The sequence below is a fragment of the Corythoichthys intestinalis genome, chromosome 17 (genome assembly GCF_030265065.1).
Source record: "Corythoichthys intestinalis isolate RoL2023-P3 chromosome 17, ASM3026506v1, whole genome shotgun sequence".
In the NCBI taxonomy this organism is placed as follows: domain Eukaryota; kingdom Metazoa; phylum Chordata; class Actinopteri; order Syngnathiformes; family Syngnathidae; genus Corythoichthys; species Corythoichthys intestinalis.
Genome location: NC_080411.1, coordinates 1544850 through 1561490, shown reverse-complemented (window position 1 = coordinate 1561490; position 16641 = coordinate 1544850). Strand labels below are relative to the sequence as shown.

The following is a 16641-nucleotide window of genomic DNA, read 5'->3' as shown; positions in this document are numbered from 1 at the left end:
ACAAATACAGTACTTATGTACTGTATGTTGAATGTATATATTCGTCCGAGTTTTATTCATTTTTTTCTTAATGCATTGCCAAAATGTATATGATCGGGAATGATTGGAATTGAATCGGGAGCAAAAAAAAAGCAATCGGATCGGGAAATATCGGGATCGACAGATACTCAAACTAAAACGATCAGGATCGGATCGGGAGCAAAAAAACATGATCGGAACAACCTTACTTGTTACTTGTCTTTTTTGGAGTTTTGTTGCCCTCTGCTGGCGCTTGGGTGCGACTGATTTTATGACCATGAGAATTGTGTAATTATTGACATCAACAATGGCGACCTACTAGTTTATTTTTTGATTAGAAATTTTAGAAATGTTATTAAAACAAAAACATTAAGAGGGGTTTTAATATAAAATTTCTATAAATTGTTCTAACATTTATCTTTTAAGAACTACAAGTCTTTCTATCCATGGATCGCTTTAACAGAATGTTAATGTTAATGCCATCTTGTTGATTTATTGTTATGATAAACAAATACAGTACTTATGTACAATATGTTGAATGTATATATCCGTCTTGTGTCTTATCTTTCCATTCCAACAATAATTTACAGAAAAATATGGCATATTTTAGAGATGGTTTCAATTGCGATTAATTACGATTAATTCATTTTTAAGCTGTGATTAACTCGATTAAAAATTTGAATCGTTTGACAGCCCTAATTTTTAATATTATCATCGCTAATAATTCCACCACCATTCTCTTTCCCATTGTTTGCAGGAAAACAAGGCTGATGTCAAGGCCATCATGGCTCGTTTTCAGGGCAATTCTGATGAAAGGTCCTCCCCGACTCCAAGACACAAAGCTCCCGTCAACCACACCCTCTCATCTGGTCCCGCCACACCGCCCAAGAAACCAGTCTTGGAGAGCCTCTCAGGCGGCACTTTAAATCTAACCCCCAAACCCTCCTCCTACCTTAAAAGCGCAGTCACCACTAAAAGTGACACAGAGGTGCTTGGAGAAAATAAAACAAAAGCTCTGGCTAGCAGATTTAGCAATACTTTGGATGAGCCGAAAAAACGTTTACCTGACAGAGGTCATACACCTCTGAAGCCGCTGGATTCTAAACCTGAAGTAAAAAGTCCTGTACTGAAGCCCAATCTCAAGCCTACTCTCAGTGCGACCCTTTCAAACCCAAAACCTCCTGGTCCCAAACCTACTCCACCGGGACTCAAGCCTACCTTAGTCAAAGAAGAGCACAGTGAAGGTCCGCCTATCGAGCGCAACCCCCCAAAAGTGCCTCCGGTGCACCGAAAACCCAACAGCAGCATTGTCAAATTACGGCAACATAGTGAAACCAGCACAGACAAACCTTCCTCTCCAGCAAATTTCAAGGCTGCCCAAGAGGTTTTCATCAAGGAGCAAGACAAGTCAGAGTCAGACCTCAACAAGGAGGCAGAGACCTTATCGCCTGTTAAGTCCAATCCCGCCGTCCCTCCTCCAAAACCCCCAGCTAGTAAAAAGCCCAGCATTAAAAAGCCGCCGATCGCCTCTATTCCGATCAACAGCGCTCACACCGATTCGGATACAGAGCCAAAACGCAACCCCCTTCCAAACGCCTTCAAACTGGGCCCTGCTCCTGCTAAACCTAAACGACCCCCCGAAGTAGACATTGACGACTTCAGAAGAGCTGCTGGAATTTTTACCGGTAACTTAGATTTGCTTGTACAAGTAGAAGCTCTAAATTTGATTGGTTTTAATTTTTCGCACTGAAAAATATTGGGCATAGACTTCATAATGGTATTGACGGGACACGGGGCGCGGGGCCGATTAATAGGGGGCCTATCTCCGTCATAGCTGATCGAGTGGAAACACAAAGAGCTTTTTCCGTTGAAAATTCTTGTGAATAAATGCTTAAATTCCTGAATTCTTTATAGATATGGACGTAAAACAATCTTGATTCTTGGTTAAAAGCAAAAAAAAAAACAAACGTGCAGTTAGCCTTCATTTTACGTAAATATGTCGACAGTGCTGCTAGTCTTTAAGTCACTGTGGCGCCGCCTTGTCACCAGAAAAAGCTTTTTACGTTGAAATTCTTGTGAATAAATGCGTAAATCCCAGAATTCTTTATAGATATGGACGTAAAACAGTCTCGATTCTTGCTTGAAAGCAAAAAAACGTGCAGTTAGCCTTCATTTTACGTGAATATGTCGAATGTGCTGCTTGTCTTTAAGTCACTGTGGTGCTGCCTTGTCACCACCAACAGCTTTTCTGGTGAAAATGCTTGTGAATAAATGCTTGCATCTCATAATTCTTTATAGATATGGACGTAAAACAATCTTGATTCTTGGTTATAAGCAAAAAAAAAAAAAAAAAAACTAAAATCGGGCAGTTAGCATTTATTTTACGTAAATATGTCGACAGTGCTGCTAGTCTTTAAGTCACTGTGGCGCCGCCTTGTCACCACAAAGAGCTTTTAACGTTGAAATTCTTGTGAATAAATACTTAAATCCCTGAATTCTTTATAGATATGGACGTAAAACAGTCTCGATTCTTGCTTAAAAGCAAAAAAACGTGCAGTTAGTCTTCATTTTACGTGACTATGTCAAATGTGCTGCTAGTCTTTAAGTCACTGTGGTGCTGCCTTGTCACCACCAACAGCTTTTCTGGTGAAAATGCTTGTGAATAAATGCTTACATCTCATAATTCTTTGTAGATATGGACATAAAACAATCTTGATTCTTGGTTATAAGCAAAAAAAAAAAAAAAAAAAAAAAAAAAAAACAACTAAAATCGGGCAGTTAGCATTTATTTTACGTAAATATGTCGACAGTGCTGCTAGTCTTTAAGACACTGTGGCGCCGCCTTGTCACCACAAAGAGCTTTTAACGTTGAAATTCTTGTAAATAAATACTTAAATCCCTGAATTCTTTATAGATATGGACGTAAAACAGTCTCGATTCTTGGTTAAAAGCAAAAAAAACGTGCAGTTAGTCTTCATTTTATGTGACTATGTCAAATGTGCTGCTAGTCTTTAAGTCACTGTGGTGCTGCCTTGTCACCACAAAGAGCTTTTCTGGTGAAAATGCTTGTGAATAAATGCTTAAATCCCCGAATTCTTCAAAGATATGGACGTAAAACAATCTTGATTCTCGGTTAAAAGTAAAAAAAAAAAAACGTACAGTTAGCGTTATTTTACGTATATTGACGAAGTACCATGCTTCTATGTTAGCGAATGAGGCTAGCGGCCGCCTAGCGTAAAGGGAGCTTTTCTGGCCAAGATTCTTGTGAATAAATGCTTAAATCCCCGAATTTTTCATAGATATGGACGTAAAACAGTCTCAATTCTTGGTTAAAAGCAAAGAAATCGTGCAGATAGCATTTATTTCGCATAAATATTGGCAATTATGAGGCTAGGCAGTTGCAAAAATTAGCCGCCTCCATGTGTAAACAAAGAAGAAAATTCCTGCGAATAAATGTTTCAATCACGCATGCATGGTACGAAAAATATAATATTTTTCAAATCTTTTTTATTGGTTTTATCATAGTAACACAACAATATACAAATACACACAAACAATATGAGCGACATCCACAAGTAGACATGGAAACGGCATTTGGTGCACACATTCAATGACAGGTTGAAAAAAAAAAAAAGGGTAGACGAAACACAAATACATAGTCTGGGATACACAAAATGGCTACTTAGTTTGACATTTCAGAGTCCCAACGACTCAAAGGGGACAAATCGGCTATGTTGAAAGGTAGAGCTGGACAGCACCTTACAGCATATTTTACGAGAGGGATACAAGTTCAGCATTGTTTACAAGACATTATATGGAAATCAGACTAAATTGAAGACAGGTAAGGGGGTGGGGGTTAGGCTGTAGCAGTTTAGTTAATAATAGCTATGTTTTAGATCAGGTCTCAAAAAAGGATAAAAATGGTTGCCATGTTTTTGTGTATGTCTGGAGAGAGCCGTTCACAAGATGTCTTAGGTGTTCCAGTTTTAAATTGGACATAACTTCTTCCATCAGGTGCTTAAAAGATGGAGGCTCAGTTTTTTTCCAATCAAGTAAAATCATGCGCCTCGCAAGTAGGGTCATAAAAGCTATTGCCTTGGCCTGGTGTGAGGAAACTAATATGTTTGATGGTACATTCCCAAACAGTGCGGTTATACAGTTTGGCGCAATGCCCTTCTTACATAGAGATGACAGTGTTGTGAAATTTTCTCTCCAGAATATATACAGCCTTGGGCACACCCAAAACATGTGGCTTAAGTTGGCCGGGGTGAGACCACATCTTGGGCATGCTGGGTTAGCACCTGGATACAGTTTCGAAATTTTATCCGGTGGCCAGTGTAAAAAAATATAATATTTACCTTGAATCCTCGAACAAATCACTCCTGAGACAATCCGTACAGCTTTCGTAGTTAAATCTAATCGTGAGTAAATCCAAGCTTAAATCCGACATGAGTAAATCCAAGCTTAAATCCGACATGAGCATGTGCCGTCTTCGGCTATTACTAAATGAAGCTCGGCCCCCTCCGATAAGGCAAAGAATGACAAAGTGTCAGGTCAATAGATTTTTGAAGTCTATGGTGTGACCAACATGTACTAGCTCGGCGGTCAGCAACCTGTGGCTCTAGAGTCGCATGCTTTAGCGCTGCCCTAGTGGCTCCCTGAAAAATTTTCAAAAATGTTTTGAAAATGGAAAAAGATGGGGGAGCCAAATACATGGCGGAAAACACAGACAAGACTGAAAAAGCAGTTTCTGCTCTTGCACTCCTCTTTAAAAGAAACTGCTGTATTTTAAGCCATAACAACTGTTGTGTTTGATAGAACAATATGTCTATATGCTGCCATAGCAAATTCATGGCGCATGAAGCCCCCGAACTATTCTTGATTTGTCCGTTTTACCCTGAAAACCCCTGTTTACAGACGTCGCGCAAACGCTTTTGTTTCAACCCAGCCATAAAACCAAGGTAATTAATTATATTTATTATTTCAAAATGTCTGTCATTTTTAGCTTGGAATCATTAATTGATGTCTCATATTTTGTTTAAAAAAAAAAAAAAAAAAAACGACTTTAAAAAATTATTCACTCATATATTTTAAACTTTTAAAATTATGTCACAATTTAAAAAATGGCGTCTGTAAAACAGTCACGGATATCTACCTCATAACTATCACTTAATTGTATTTTTTTTGGATACTTTTGCATTTTCTCCAATATGTTAGATGATAAATACTCGATCCAAACAAAGAAAAATTGAAAAAAAGTTTAAAATGGTAAATATATGAAAAAGAAAGTCTCGACCACTCCTTGATGTCTGCAATTTCTGCATTGCAACCCTTGTTATATGACCATGTTTCACCCATATAATCCCCCAAAAATCCAGCTGTGGCCATTCACAGCTGTGTCTTGACACTCAGTGATACATGCTACATGGAGTTTTTGGATCAAAACAAGGTAAGTACGCGATAATATCTCGTTAAAGTCATGGCGTCTGTAATTCTGCTCTCGCCTGCTCTCACCTCCAGATAGGGTTTTGCTGTTTAAAACATTCTTTGGGGGGAAAAATTCCCTCCTGCTCAAAATTTTTCTTCCCCCAGAAAATTTTCCAAATTCCAATGATGTATCCCACATGCATATCGGATAATTCTGAAAGTTGGGCAAATTGGGGGTCTCAGAGCGGAACTTCAAGTCACCTGAGTGTTTTTCGCCTTATATATTTTTCTGTAATATGGTTTTTGTTGTAGGACAAACATGTCACAAACATTCTTGTAATTCATTAATATTGTAATGAAGTTAAACTTGAAGCGGTATTGTACAACAGAGTAATCACGTCATTCGTCCGGTAAGTTTGTTTAGCCTTATGGGGAAGTGTGTAGAAGGAAGAAGAGAGAGTTTCGAGTGAGAGCTGTGCCATTAATAGATAACTATCATAAGATAAAGACTCACGTGTTAACCAATCATTTTCTTGCCATGTTCTAAAAACTGTTTTACTCTGAGTCATGTTTATTTTGATCACAGATTAGTTGTTATTTGTGGGTCATCTTATGTTAATGACAATTTAATATACTGTACGTACTGCACATAAAGCTGTATAATTGTTTTTGTGACAGGAAATGGCACTTTCAACAAAACAGCGCCCCCGATTCCTCCCGCCAACCACACGGGCCGACCTCAGCAGCCTCAAAGTGCACTTCCAAGTCTGCCTGCACGACCTTTGGGAAACATGTAATGCAGACAAACACAAAAACATACAATTGTAGGGCTCTATTTTTATAGTAACCGTATCTCCTTGCGGAGTGCAAATATGGCGCAACTTAAAGGCCTATTTACTGTATACTCCCGGGACTGCGCAGTTTACGTGAAAACTGTCCAACTGCGTAGGGATGAGAATTGATACGCTGTGGCTCCTGGTTTTTGTTCTTTCCGATCGAGCACAGACCGTTTAACTAATAGGGATGGGAATTAATAGGATATTTAGAATTCCAATTCCATTATCAACATTGCTTAATGATTTGATTCTCTTATCGATTCTAATTTGGGGAAAAATAAGAACAAACATTTTGATTGGCATCTAGTTTGTTTAATCAGAAGTCACAACCTTACAAAGCCTCCATGTTAATTGTGGCAAATAGACAAGAACGTGTAACATTTTACTGAAACATTTTTCTAACAGAAATAAAAAAAAATCCTCCTTTTTAGAAGGCAAGGCAAGGACATACAGTGAGGCAAATAAGCATTTAGTCAACCACTAATTGTGCAAGTTCTCCCACTTGAAAATATTAGGGAGGCCTGTAAATGTCAACATGGTTAAACCTCAAACATGAGAGACAGAATGTGAAGAAAAAAAAACAGAAAATCACAGTTTGATTTTTAAAGAAAATTTGCAAATCATGGTGGAAAATAAGTATTTGGTCAATACTAAAAGTTCATCTCAATACTTTGTTATGTACCCTTTGTTGGCAATAACGGTGGCCAAACGTTTCACAAGCTTTTCACACACTGTTGCTGGCATTTTGGCCCATTCCTCCATGCAGATCTCCTCTAGAGCAGTGATGTTTTGGGGCTGTCGTTGGGCAACACGGACTTTCAACTCCCTCCGCAGATTTTCTGTGGGGTTGAGACCTGGAGATCACTCCTGGACCTTGAAATGCTTCTTACGAAGCCACTCCTTTGTTGCCCTGGCAGTGTGTTTGGGATCATTATCATGCTGAAAGACCCAGCCATGTCTCATCTTCAATGCCCTTGCTGACGGAAGGAGATTTTCACTCAAAATCTCTCGATACATGGCCCCATTCATTCTTTCCTTTACAAGGATCAGTCGTCCTGGTCCCTTTGCAGAAAAACAGCCGCAAAGCATGATGTTTCAATCCCCATGCTTCACAGTGGGTATGGTGCAATTCAGTATTCTTTCTGCTCCAAACAAGAGAACCTGTGTTTCAACCCAAAAAGTTCTATTTTGGTTTCATCTGACCATAAAACATTCTCCCAGTCCTCTCCTGGATCAACCAAATGCTCTCTAGCGAACCGCAGACGGGCCTGCACGTGTACTGGCTTCAGCAGGGGGACACGTCTGGCAGTGCAGAATTTTAGTCCCTGGCGGCGCATTGTGTTACTGATAGTAACCTTTGTTACTGTGGTCCCAGCCCTCTGTAGGTCATTCACTAGGTCCCCCCGTGTGGTCCTGGGATTTTTGCTCACCGTTCTTGTTATCATTTTGACACCACGGGGTGAGCAGGGAGTTGAAAGTCTGTGTTGCCCAACGACAGCCCCAAAACATCACTGCTCTAGAGGAGATCTGCATGGAGGAATGGGCCAAAATACCAGCCACAGTGTGTGGAAAAGCTGGTGAAGAGTTACAGAAAACGTTAAGACTCCATTATTGCCAACAAAGGGTACATAACAAAGTATTGAGATGAACTTTTGGTATAGACCAAATACTTATTTTCCACCATGATTTGCAAATAAATTCTTTAAAAATCAAACAATGTGATTTTCTGTTTTTTTTCTTCCACATTCTGTCTCTCATGGTTGAGGTTTACCCATGTTGACAATTACAGGCCTCTCTAATATTTTCTCTAATATCTAATATTATAGCCTCTCAAAAAAAGAAAACCTCTTAGTCAGGGAATAACAAAAATAAATAAAAATTAAGTCTTCCTTCAGGTAAAGCAGTATTGCATTAGTCCACAAGCACAGACAAACTCAACCAAAAATGAAAGCTCCTTTGGGCCTCTTTAAAACCACATAAACAAAATAAAAATAAAAATTGTGGAGAAGGGGGTAAACCTCGGTTCACTACATTTCTCACAGTTTAACGTTAACAGTAGAAAACACATACAGGAGGATATTTCTATTAAAGAAGCTTCCTACTCGAGTTTGGGAAATTCACACAGATTAATGTTATGCTAACTGATGCAGGTTAGACTTTCAGTAGCAAAATTAGTGGTGTGTTCCCCACGTCTTTTTACATTACGCCTTAGCGCATGGGACTCGAGACCAAATCAGGAACAATGAGCGGTTACCATAGAAACGAACGCGTACTGGGAACCTTTCTTCCATTTTCTATTCAAAAGGCTCCTTGTACATGACTACAATATTCTTTATTCGACATACATTATGAGACAATAAAAAAGAGTAAAGCACAGACACTAAGGAAGCTAATCAGATAACTGAAAGAAAGTAATCAGATGACAGTAATTATTCGTGACAACACTGCTAATTGGTTTAAAGTAACTTCAAAGTAACTACAGTCTACAACCCTTAAAGACACAAACAAAACACAAACACTTTTGCACATTTGCCAAAAGCTTAAACCTATACTTTACAGTGTGCACCAGGATCAATCCTATGACGATGTTGATGCTGTGATGATCAACTCGCCCTCTCCTCCTCCTCTACCGTCTACAGGTTTGGTCAACACTTCATACTATAAATATGTTAAGTCCTGGTCTCGGGGACCATAACAATAACCATAATAAATGTGCAGTGGTCAGTAGTAATCAGTGGTGGATGAAGTACTCACTTTTTTTTTTTAACTTAAGTAAAAGTACAGATACAGGTGCAAAAAAATATAAATATTTTTTTAAGTAAAAGTACAAATATCGAAGAAAAAAATGTACTCAAGTAAAAGTACAAAGTACAGAGATCCCTCGCTACTTTGCGCTTCATGTATGAAGTCCATCGCAGATTTTTTTTTCAACGAAAAAAAACCAACCCTTTTATAGAGGTGTCCCGATCCGATCACATAGTCTCACGCTCCCTCCTGCTGCTTTTCTAGGTCAGGCAGTGCACTGGAGTTGCTTGCCAAGTAAACGATGATTGACAGGCGTTAAGGTTTGATCTTGCCAGAGAAGCTTGGTAGCCCAAACTTCGAGGCGCCGCATGTGTCAATCATTGTTTAGCTTGTTAAACACATGCTGCGGCAACTCATTGTGTGTAAGTGAGCAGCTTGAGCGGATTTGAGTGGACTCACTCAATGAAGCAATTAAAAAAAGACAAGCATTTTTCTATATTATTCTTGTTTAAAAATAATTCGGTGAGACAGTAACATGTTTAAAACATATAATTATTACATTTGAAGTGCTTAAAAATAATTTATTAAAATATACATACACAAAAGTTCTTTTTTTCAAAAAAAAATATTATAATTTGGGGGGAAAATGGACTATATGTATCTCCTTCCAATGCTAAATCCGAATAAATACATTGAAAACACCCCAAATAAATAAATAAATTGGGGGGAACATTGTTTTCGGTATCAGCTCGAGACTATCGAGGTATCAGCAGATTCTCAATCAGGTAACTCTGGACTTGGACTCGGGTGCAACAATATGCGATCGGGACATCTGTAGTTGTTTTGAAGTAACGCTACTCTTGAGTAACTTTTTTTGGCGACTCTTTCCACCTCTGCTAATATACAGTGTCTGAAAATATGTTTCTGTTACGGTTGAACCGGCTGATCTGTAGGTGACCCAAAAAGGGCAAAATCAGTGGTAACTCAGAGTAAGGGACTGTTATTGACCGGCCCATTGTTATGGTGGAACACCATTAGATTCTCAGTTTTTGACAAACCAGCAATTTTGCAACTTTACAGTTTATACCTGATTATTTCAATGCAAAATGTACGTTTTTGTCCCTCAATGCTTTCCTACAAAGCATTTAGAAAATCTTCTCCACTATCGAAAATCTTCATAAAATGTCAGCTGCTTATTTAGACATTAAAATTAACCATGTTATTTTTTTTTGCCTCTTTTTAGCTCATCCAAGCCTCAGGCCCAAGGTAACAAGCAGAGTTGGAAAACACTATGATTCGCCTCAGCTTTACTCAACTAACCTACTGTATTTTTTTTTTCAATTTTTAAATCTCGATTTGATTTTGTCATCCCTACACAGGAAGAAGAGGATGATGACAGCGGTGATATGTATGAGCCGCTTGATGAAACCTGGTAAGAATTAGGGCTGTCAAACGATTGAAAATTAATTAATGGTAATTAATCGCAATTCAAACCATCTCTAAAATATGCCATATTTTTCTGTAAATTATTGTTGGAATGCAAAGATAAGACACAAGACGGATATATACATTCAACATACTGTACATAAGTACTGTATTTGTTTATTATAACATTAAATCAACAAGATGGCATTAACATTAACATTCTATTAAAGCGATCCATGGATAGAAAGACTTGTAGTTCTTAAAAGATAAATGTTAGTACAAGTTATAGAAATTTTATATTAAAACCCCTCTTAATGTTTTCGTTGTATTAAAATTTGTAAAATTTTCAATCAAAAAATAAACTACGGTAATAGCTCGCTATGGTTGATGTCAATAATTACACCATACTCACTCATGGTGCTGAAAGCCATAAAATCAGTTGGACCCAAGCGCCAGCAGAGGGTGCCAAACACCAAAAAACAAGTCACAAGCGGACATTACACTCTGCTGTCATTTTAATCTGTTTGAGCGGGGCATGTGCGTTAATTGCGTCAAATATTTTAACGTGATTAATTTAAAAAAATTAATTACCGCCCGTTAACGCGATAATTTTGACAGCCCTATATATTACATACTAGCAAAGGTGGGTAGAGTAGCCAAAAAATGTACACAAGTAAGAGTAGCGTTACTTCAAAATAATATTACTCAAGTAAGAGTAAAAGTAGTCATCCAAATAACGTACTCAAGACAAGTAAAAAACTGTTCAGTGAAAAGAATACTCAAGTAATGAGTAACATTTTGAGTAACTGCTTATTTTTATAGATTTATTTTTTTTAAACAATGGTATTTTTTTTCTGTTAGCACAAACGTATCTATATGAACTGTTGTTAGTAATCCATTACATAACCACACTTAGCATAAGGAAAAAAAAAACATTAAAGAGAGAAAAAAAAAAAAAAAACAGTAATGAAGCATTATTTGTCCAAAGAGCATTAGTGCCCTGCCCTCTAGTGGAGAAAATAGTTCCTAGTTTGAGTTGCTAATAATGTAGTTCTTTCATAGTCCCTATTAGGAAATTAAAACGATCATATCTCCAGTTTTCCGTGGTCAATCGGTGACAAGTAAAAACTGGGAGGGAGTTTTAAATCCGCGATTTCGATTCATGTTGAAGGCAGTGCTCTATGTCAAATATTTTATTTGTTATGCTGCTTTAAAGACGTGTGATTGAGCAGGCTAGCGTGATCATAGAACGGCAAGCTTGCGTCTGATTGATGTAATGGAGTCATGTGATTACGGTATTGTTGCGACGTATCATTGGGGAAATTAGTAGCGCTACTCTTGGCAATAGCATCGCTCGCTAAAATATAAAGTAGCCCAGTAAGAGTTGCGTTTTTTCTTCACAAATCTACTCAAGCAAAAGTAGAAAGCATGGCTTAGTTAAACTACTCTTAGAAGTACATTTTTCTCTAAAGGTTACTCAACTAAAAGTAACGGAGTACATGTAATGCGTTACTACCCACCTCTGCATACTAGTTAATAGGGATTTTGTTTCATGCCTGTCGCCTTTGTTTTGTGCTTGCTTGTTAAAAGGGACGAATACGATAAGCAGAGAGAAATCGAGGAGAAACGACAACGTGAGGCTGAGAAGAAGGAGCAGAAGGGACGTGAGAAGAAAGAACAAGAAGCTAGAAAGAAATTCAAGGTGAAATCTCAATTTTTCACACAAATTTGAATTCATTCTTTTTAATTCAATCTTTTGCTGTTATTATTCCTCATGTTAGCTTGTTGGCCCGGTGGAGGTGATTCACCGAGGCAAAGCTCGCGGGGACTACAAAGGCAGTAAGACAGAACTTGTGTTGAAAAGAGGCGACAGTCTGGACATTATTCGAGTCCAAGGCAACCCAGAGGGGAAATGGTTGGGACGAAAGCATGATGGATCCAGTAAGTTTTCATTTGTTGCGCATTTTCACTGTCACTAGCCCTTCTAAATTTTGTCAATTTCACATTTTGTCACAAACATAGGCGGAGTTTGACTTTTGGGGCAGGGGGGCACAACATGTTGATGACCGCGAAACGCAGTGTCAACAATAAAATTAACTTAGATGAATATTTATAATAATAAGTTGACAATGAGCGTTTTTTTGTTTCCCGTCATTCTTGAGGGGAATTCTAAATCAGGCTGCTTAGGCAATACTTTTCGTCAAGATCGTCATCTATTGAATATGGTACGCCCGCCGGTGTCGTGCCAATATAGTTACCCCAGTCAAAAATTGTTTCCCCTGGGCCGAGCCATATGGAGGTAGATTTGTGCCTTTATTATTCAATCAAAAAAAGTTGCTTCAATAAAAAAAAAAGTTGCTTCAATCAAAATATGTATTTTGAACCCAAAAAAAGGCGCTTCACAATCCAAAAAAAAAAAAAAAAAAGGGGGGGGGGGGGGGGTTTGAATGCAAAAATTTATTGCATGTGAAAGCTATTTTTCTTTGATTTATTTATTTATTTTTTTTTGATTGAAGCAACTTTTTTGTTCGAAGTAATGTTGATTTGTGTTTGGGCCAAATTTTGGCAAGGAAATGTTTGTCTTTACTATTCAATCGAAAAATAAGTTGCTTATAAAAAAAATACATTTTCAAAAAGAAACATCACTTCCTTAGAAAAAAAAAAGAACAATTTTAATCATAGAAAAAGTTTTTGAATGCAAAAAAAATATTTGAGAAAATTTCTATTTGAACACTTAATTTTTCATTGAAAAAGTTTTCTTTGATTGAAGCAAACCTTTTTGTGGTTGGGCCATATATTGGGTAGGACATTTGTGTCTAATCATTCAATCCCCCCAAAAAGTTGCTTCAATAAAAAAAAAAAAAAAAAAAAAAAAAAAAAAAAACATTTTCAATCAAAGAGAAAAATCATTTGAAATATAAAATTGCATATATATATTTTGAAAATTATATGCAAAGCAAATGACCGTCTAAGGTGCTAGTCACATGATCTGTTCAAAAAAATAATTTGGACCCATCATAAAAACATATTTTTTTGTTCATTTCATTTGTGTTACAGTTTTATTGCTGTACAACTTTTATATACAGTGCCTTGCAAAAGTATTCGGCCCCCTTGAACCTTGCAACCTTTCGCCACATTTCAGGCTTCAAACATAAAGATATAAAATTTTAATTTTTTGTTAAGAATCAACAACAAGTGGAACACAATCGTGAAGTGGAACAAAATTTATTGGATAATTTAAACTTTTTTAACAAATAAAAAACTGAAAAGTGGGGCGTGCAATATTATTCGGCCCCCTTGCGTTAATACTTTGTAGCCGCACCTTTTGCTCCAATTACAGCTGCAAGTCGCTTGGGGTATGTTTCTATCAGTTTTTCACATCGAGAGACTGACATTCTTGCCCATTCTTCCTTGCAAAACAGCTCGAGCTCAGTGAGGTTGGATGGAAAGTGTTTGTGAACAGCAGTCTTCAGCTCTTTCCACAGATTCTCGATTGGATTCAGGTCTGGACTTTGACTTGGCCATTCTAACACCTGGATACGTTTATTTTTGAACCATTCCATTGTAGATTTGGCTTTATGTTTTGGATCATTGTCCTGTTGGAAGATAAATCTCCGTCCCAGTCTCAGGTCTTGTGCAGATACCAACAGGTTTTCTTCCAGAATGTTCCTGTATTTGGCTGCATCTATCTTCCCGTCAATTTTAACCATCTTCCCTGTCCCTGCTGAAGAAAAGCAGGCCCAAACCATGATGCTGCCACCACCATGTTTGACAGTGGGGATGGTGTGTTCAGGGTGATGAGCAGTGTTGCTTTTACGCCAAACATATCGTTTTGCATTGTGGCCAAAAAGTTCAATTTTGGTTTCATCTGACCAGAGCACCTTCTTCCACATGTTTGGTGTGTCTCCCAGGTGGCTTGTGGCAAACTTTAAACGAGACTTTTGATGGATATCTTTGAGAAATGGCTTTCTTCTTGCCACTCTTCCATAAAGGCCAGATTTGTGCAGTGTACGACTGATTGTTGTCCTATGGACAGACTCTCCCACCTCAGCTGTAGATCTCTGCAGTTCATCCAGAGTGATCATGGGCCTCTTGGCTGCATCTCTGATCAGTTTTCTCCTTGTTTGAGAAGAAAGTTTGGAAGGACGGCCGGGTCTTGGTAGATTTGCAGTGGTCTGATGCTCCTTCCATTTCAATATGATGGCTTGCACAGTGCTCCTTGAGATGTTTAAAGCTTGGGAAATCTTTTTGTATCCAAATCCGGCTTTAAACTTCTCCACAACAGTATCTCGGACCTGCCTGGTGTGTTCCTTGGTTTTCATAATGCTCTCTGTACTTTAAACAGAACCCTGAGACTATCACAGAGCAGGTGCATTTATACGGAGACTTGATTACACACAGGTGGATTCTATTTATCATCATCGGTCATTTAGGACAACATTGGATCATTCAGAGATCCTCACTGAACTTCTGAGTTTGCTGCACTGAAAGTAAAGGGGCCGAATAATATTGCACACCCCACTTTTCAGTTTTTTATTTGTTAAAAAAGTTTAAATTATCCAATAAATGTTGTTCCACTTCACGATTGTGTCCCACTTGTTGTTGATTCTTGACAAAAAAATTAAATTTCATATCTTTATGTTTGAAGCCTGAAATGTGGCGAAAGGTTGCAAGATTCAAGGGTGCCGAATACTTTTGCAAGGCACTGTATGTAGGAAAGTCAATTACATGCAATGACATTTTTCAGCCACCAGGGGGGGCCTGGGCCCCCCCTTAAAATCTGCACATGGTCATAAATCCAGAGCTATCAATTATTTAAAGCAACACTAGGTAACTTTTCAACCTTTAGAGAATATTTTCATAACACTTGTGATCAGAGCTGAAACGAATACCCGAGTAACTCGAGTTAAAAAATTGAATTCGCCTCGAGGAATCGTTTTATTTTGCCAGCTCTAAGCATCACGTTTTGCCCGGACTATTTTTAATACGGGACAACGGGCTGACGTCACGTCTGTAGGGGAGGAAGCAATATTACCTGATTGCATCCTTCTGGTATTGTATTTGTGTGATTATCTTAACAAAAACAAACAAACAAACAAAAAAACTGATTGCAATCTACAGCCGCTACAAATTATGCTAACGATGATACAAACTACGCCCGCATGATGCTACGGTGGTAGCAGGTAGCGTCTGATGCGTCTCATAGATATGACATGTATATGGAAATAGATGCGAAATGACAAGACTCGCCACCGTTAGTAAACAGCCGCCATCTTAAAGCAGTAATATTGAAAATGTTTCAATATTAGGTGAAATGTCATGTTTTCTCATGTATATTTATAATTGCTCTTTACCTAAAAAAAATATGTTTTATCCGATTACTTCATTAATCAATAGAATTTTCAGTCGAATACTCGATTACTAAAATATGTTTTATCCGATTACTTGATTAATCGATAGAATTTTCAGTCGAATACTCGATTACTAAAATGTTCGATAGCTGCAGCCCTACTTTTGATAATATGTAGACTGACAACGAGTTGAATAACACCTCTTTTATATCTTGAGGGGGTCTGTATTGCTTTCACCGGCACTAACTTTGAGGAGGGTGGTAGGATTCCTGTCACACAAAAAACTACAAATGTGCTGACTGCTTTATGGCATACATCACTTCCCCATTCATTCGAAAGACGGAAGTCGATGTGAACGCTTTCGCGCGAATGCTGCAAAGATGGCAGAGCAACCAAAGAGACAAAAAGTTTTGTCGGTCTACCAGGATATACATAACAAACATTGGCCTGGCTTTCACTCGCTGGCGTGACGAACTTTTTCGGTTGGGGTGGGGTAGGGTTAGCCACTGAAGGAATCTGACCTTTTAGCCAGACTGCCGGAATCACGCCAGCCGAACCACCAGACACGCGCTGGCGCAGCTCCGACGAGCCGGGCCGGTGAGTTTCCGACAACCCGGCCAAAAGGCCAAACTCCACGCGTTCACCTTAGTCGTAACTCCTTATAGTGAGTCCATTTTGAAAGCTGGAAAAAGGCTTCGGAGCACAAGTTGACATTTTATTCTGAGTCGACAGCAATCATACAGCACAGAGGGACCCAGGCGAAGATCCAAGGTCACCATATCACAAGTCAACAAAAGGTTCCTGAGAAAAATGTCAACGATTAGTTAAACATTCAGTCT

At 38.3% G+C, this 16641-nt stretch overlaps 1 protein-coding gene across 2 annotated transcripts in view; it reads left to right on the top strand.

Annotated features, from left to right (window-relative positions):
- Positions 1 to 16641, top strand: part of fyb1b (FYN binding protein 1 b) — a 38113-nt gene that overhangs the window by 9743 nt on the left and 11729 nt on the right. For both annotated transcript variants that reach the window (XM_057819715.1, XM_057819714.1), the window contains exons 2-8: positions 776 to 1703; positions 6124 to 6238; positions 8841 to 8920; positions 10270 to 10292; positions 10406 to 10458; positions 12042 to 12153; positions 12233 to 12392. In XM_057819715.1, coding sequence (XP_057675698.1) covers positions 776 to 1703; positions 6124 to 6238; positions 8841 to 8920; positions 10270 to 10292; positions 10406 to 10458; positions 12042 to 12153; positions 12233 to 12392 — 1471 coding nt within the window. The remainder of the gene's footprint in view (positions 1 to 775; positions 1704 to 6123; positions 6239 to 8840; positions 8921 to 10269; positions 10293 to 10405; positions 10459 to 12041; positions 12154 to 12232; positions 12393 to 16641) is intronic.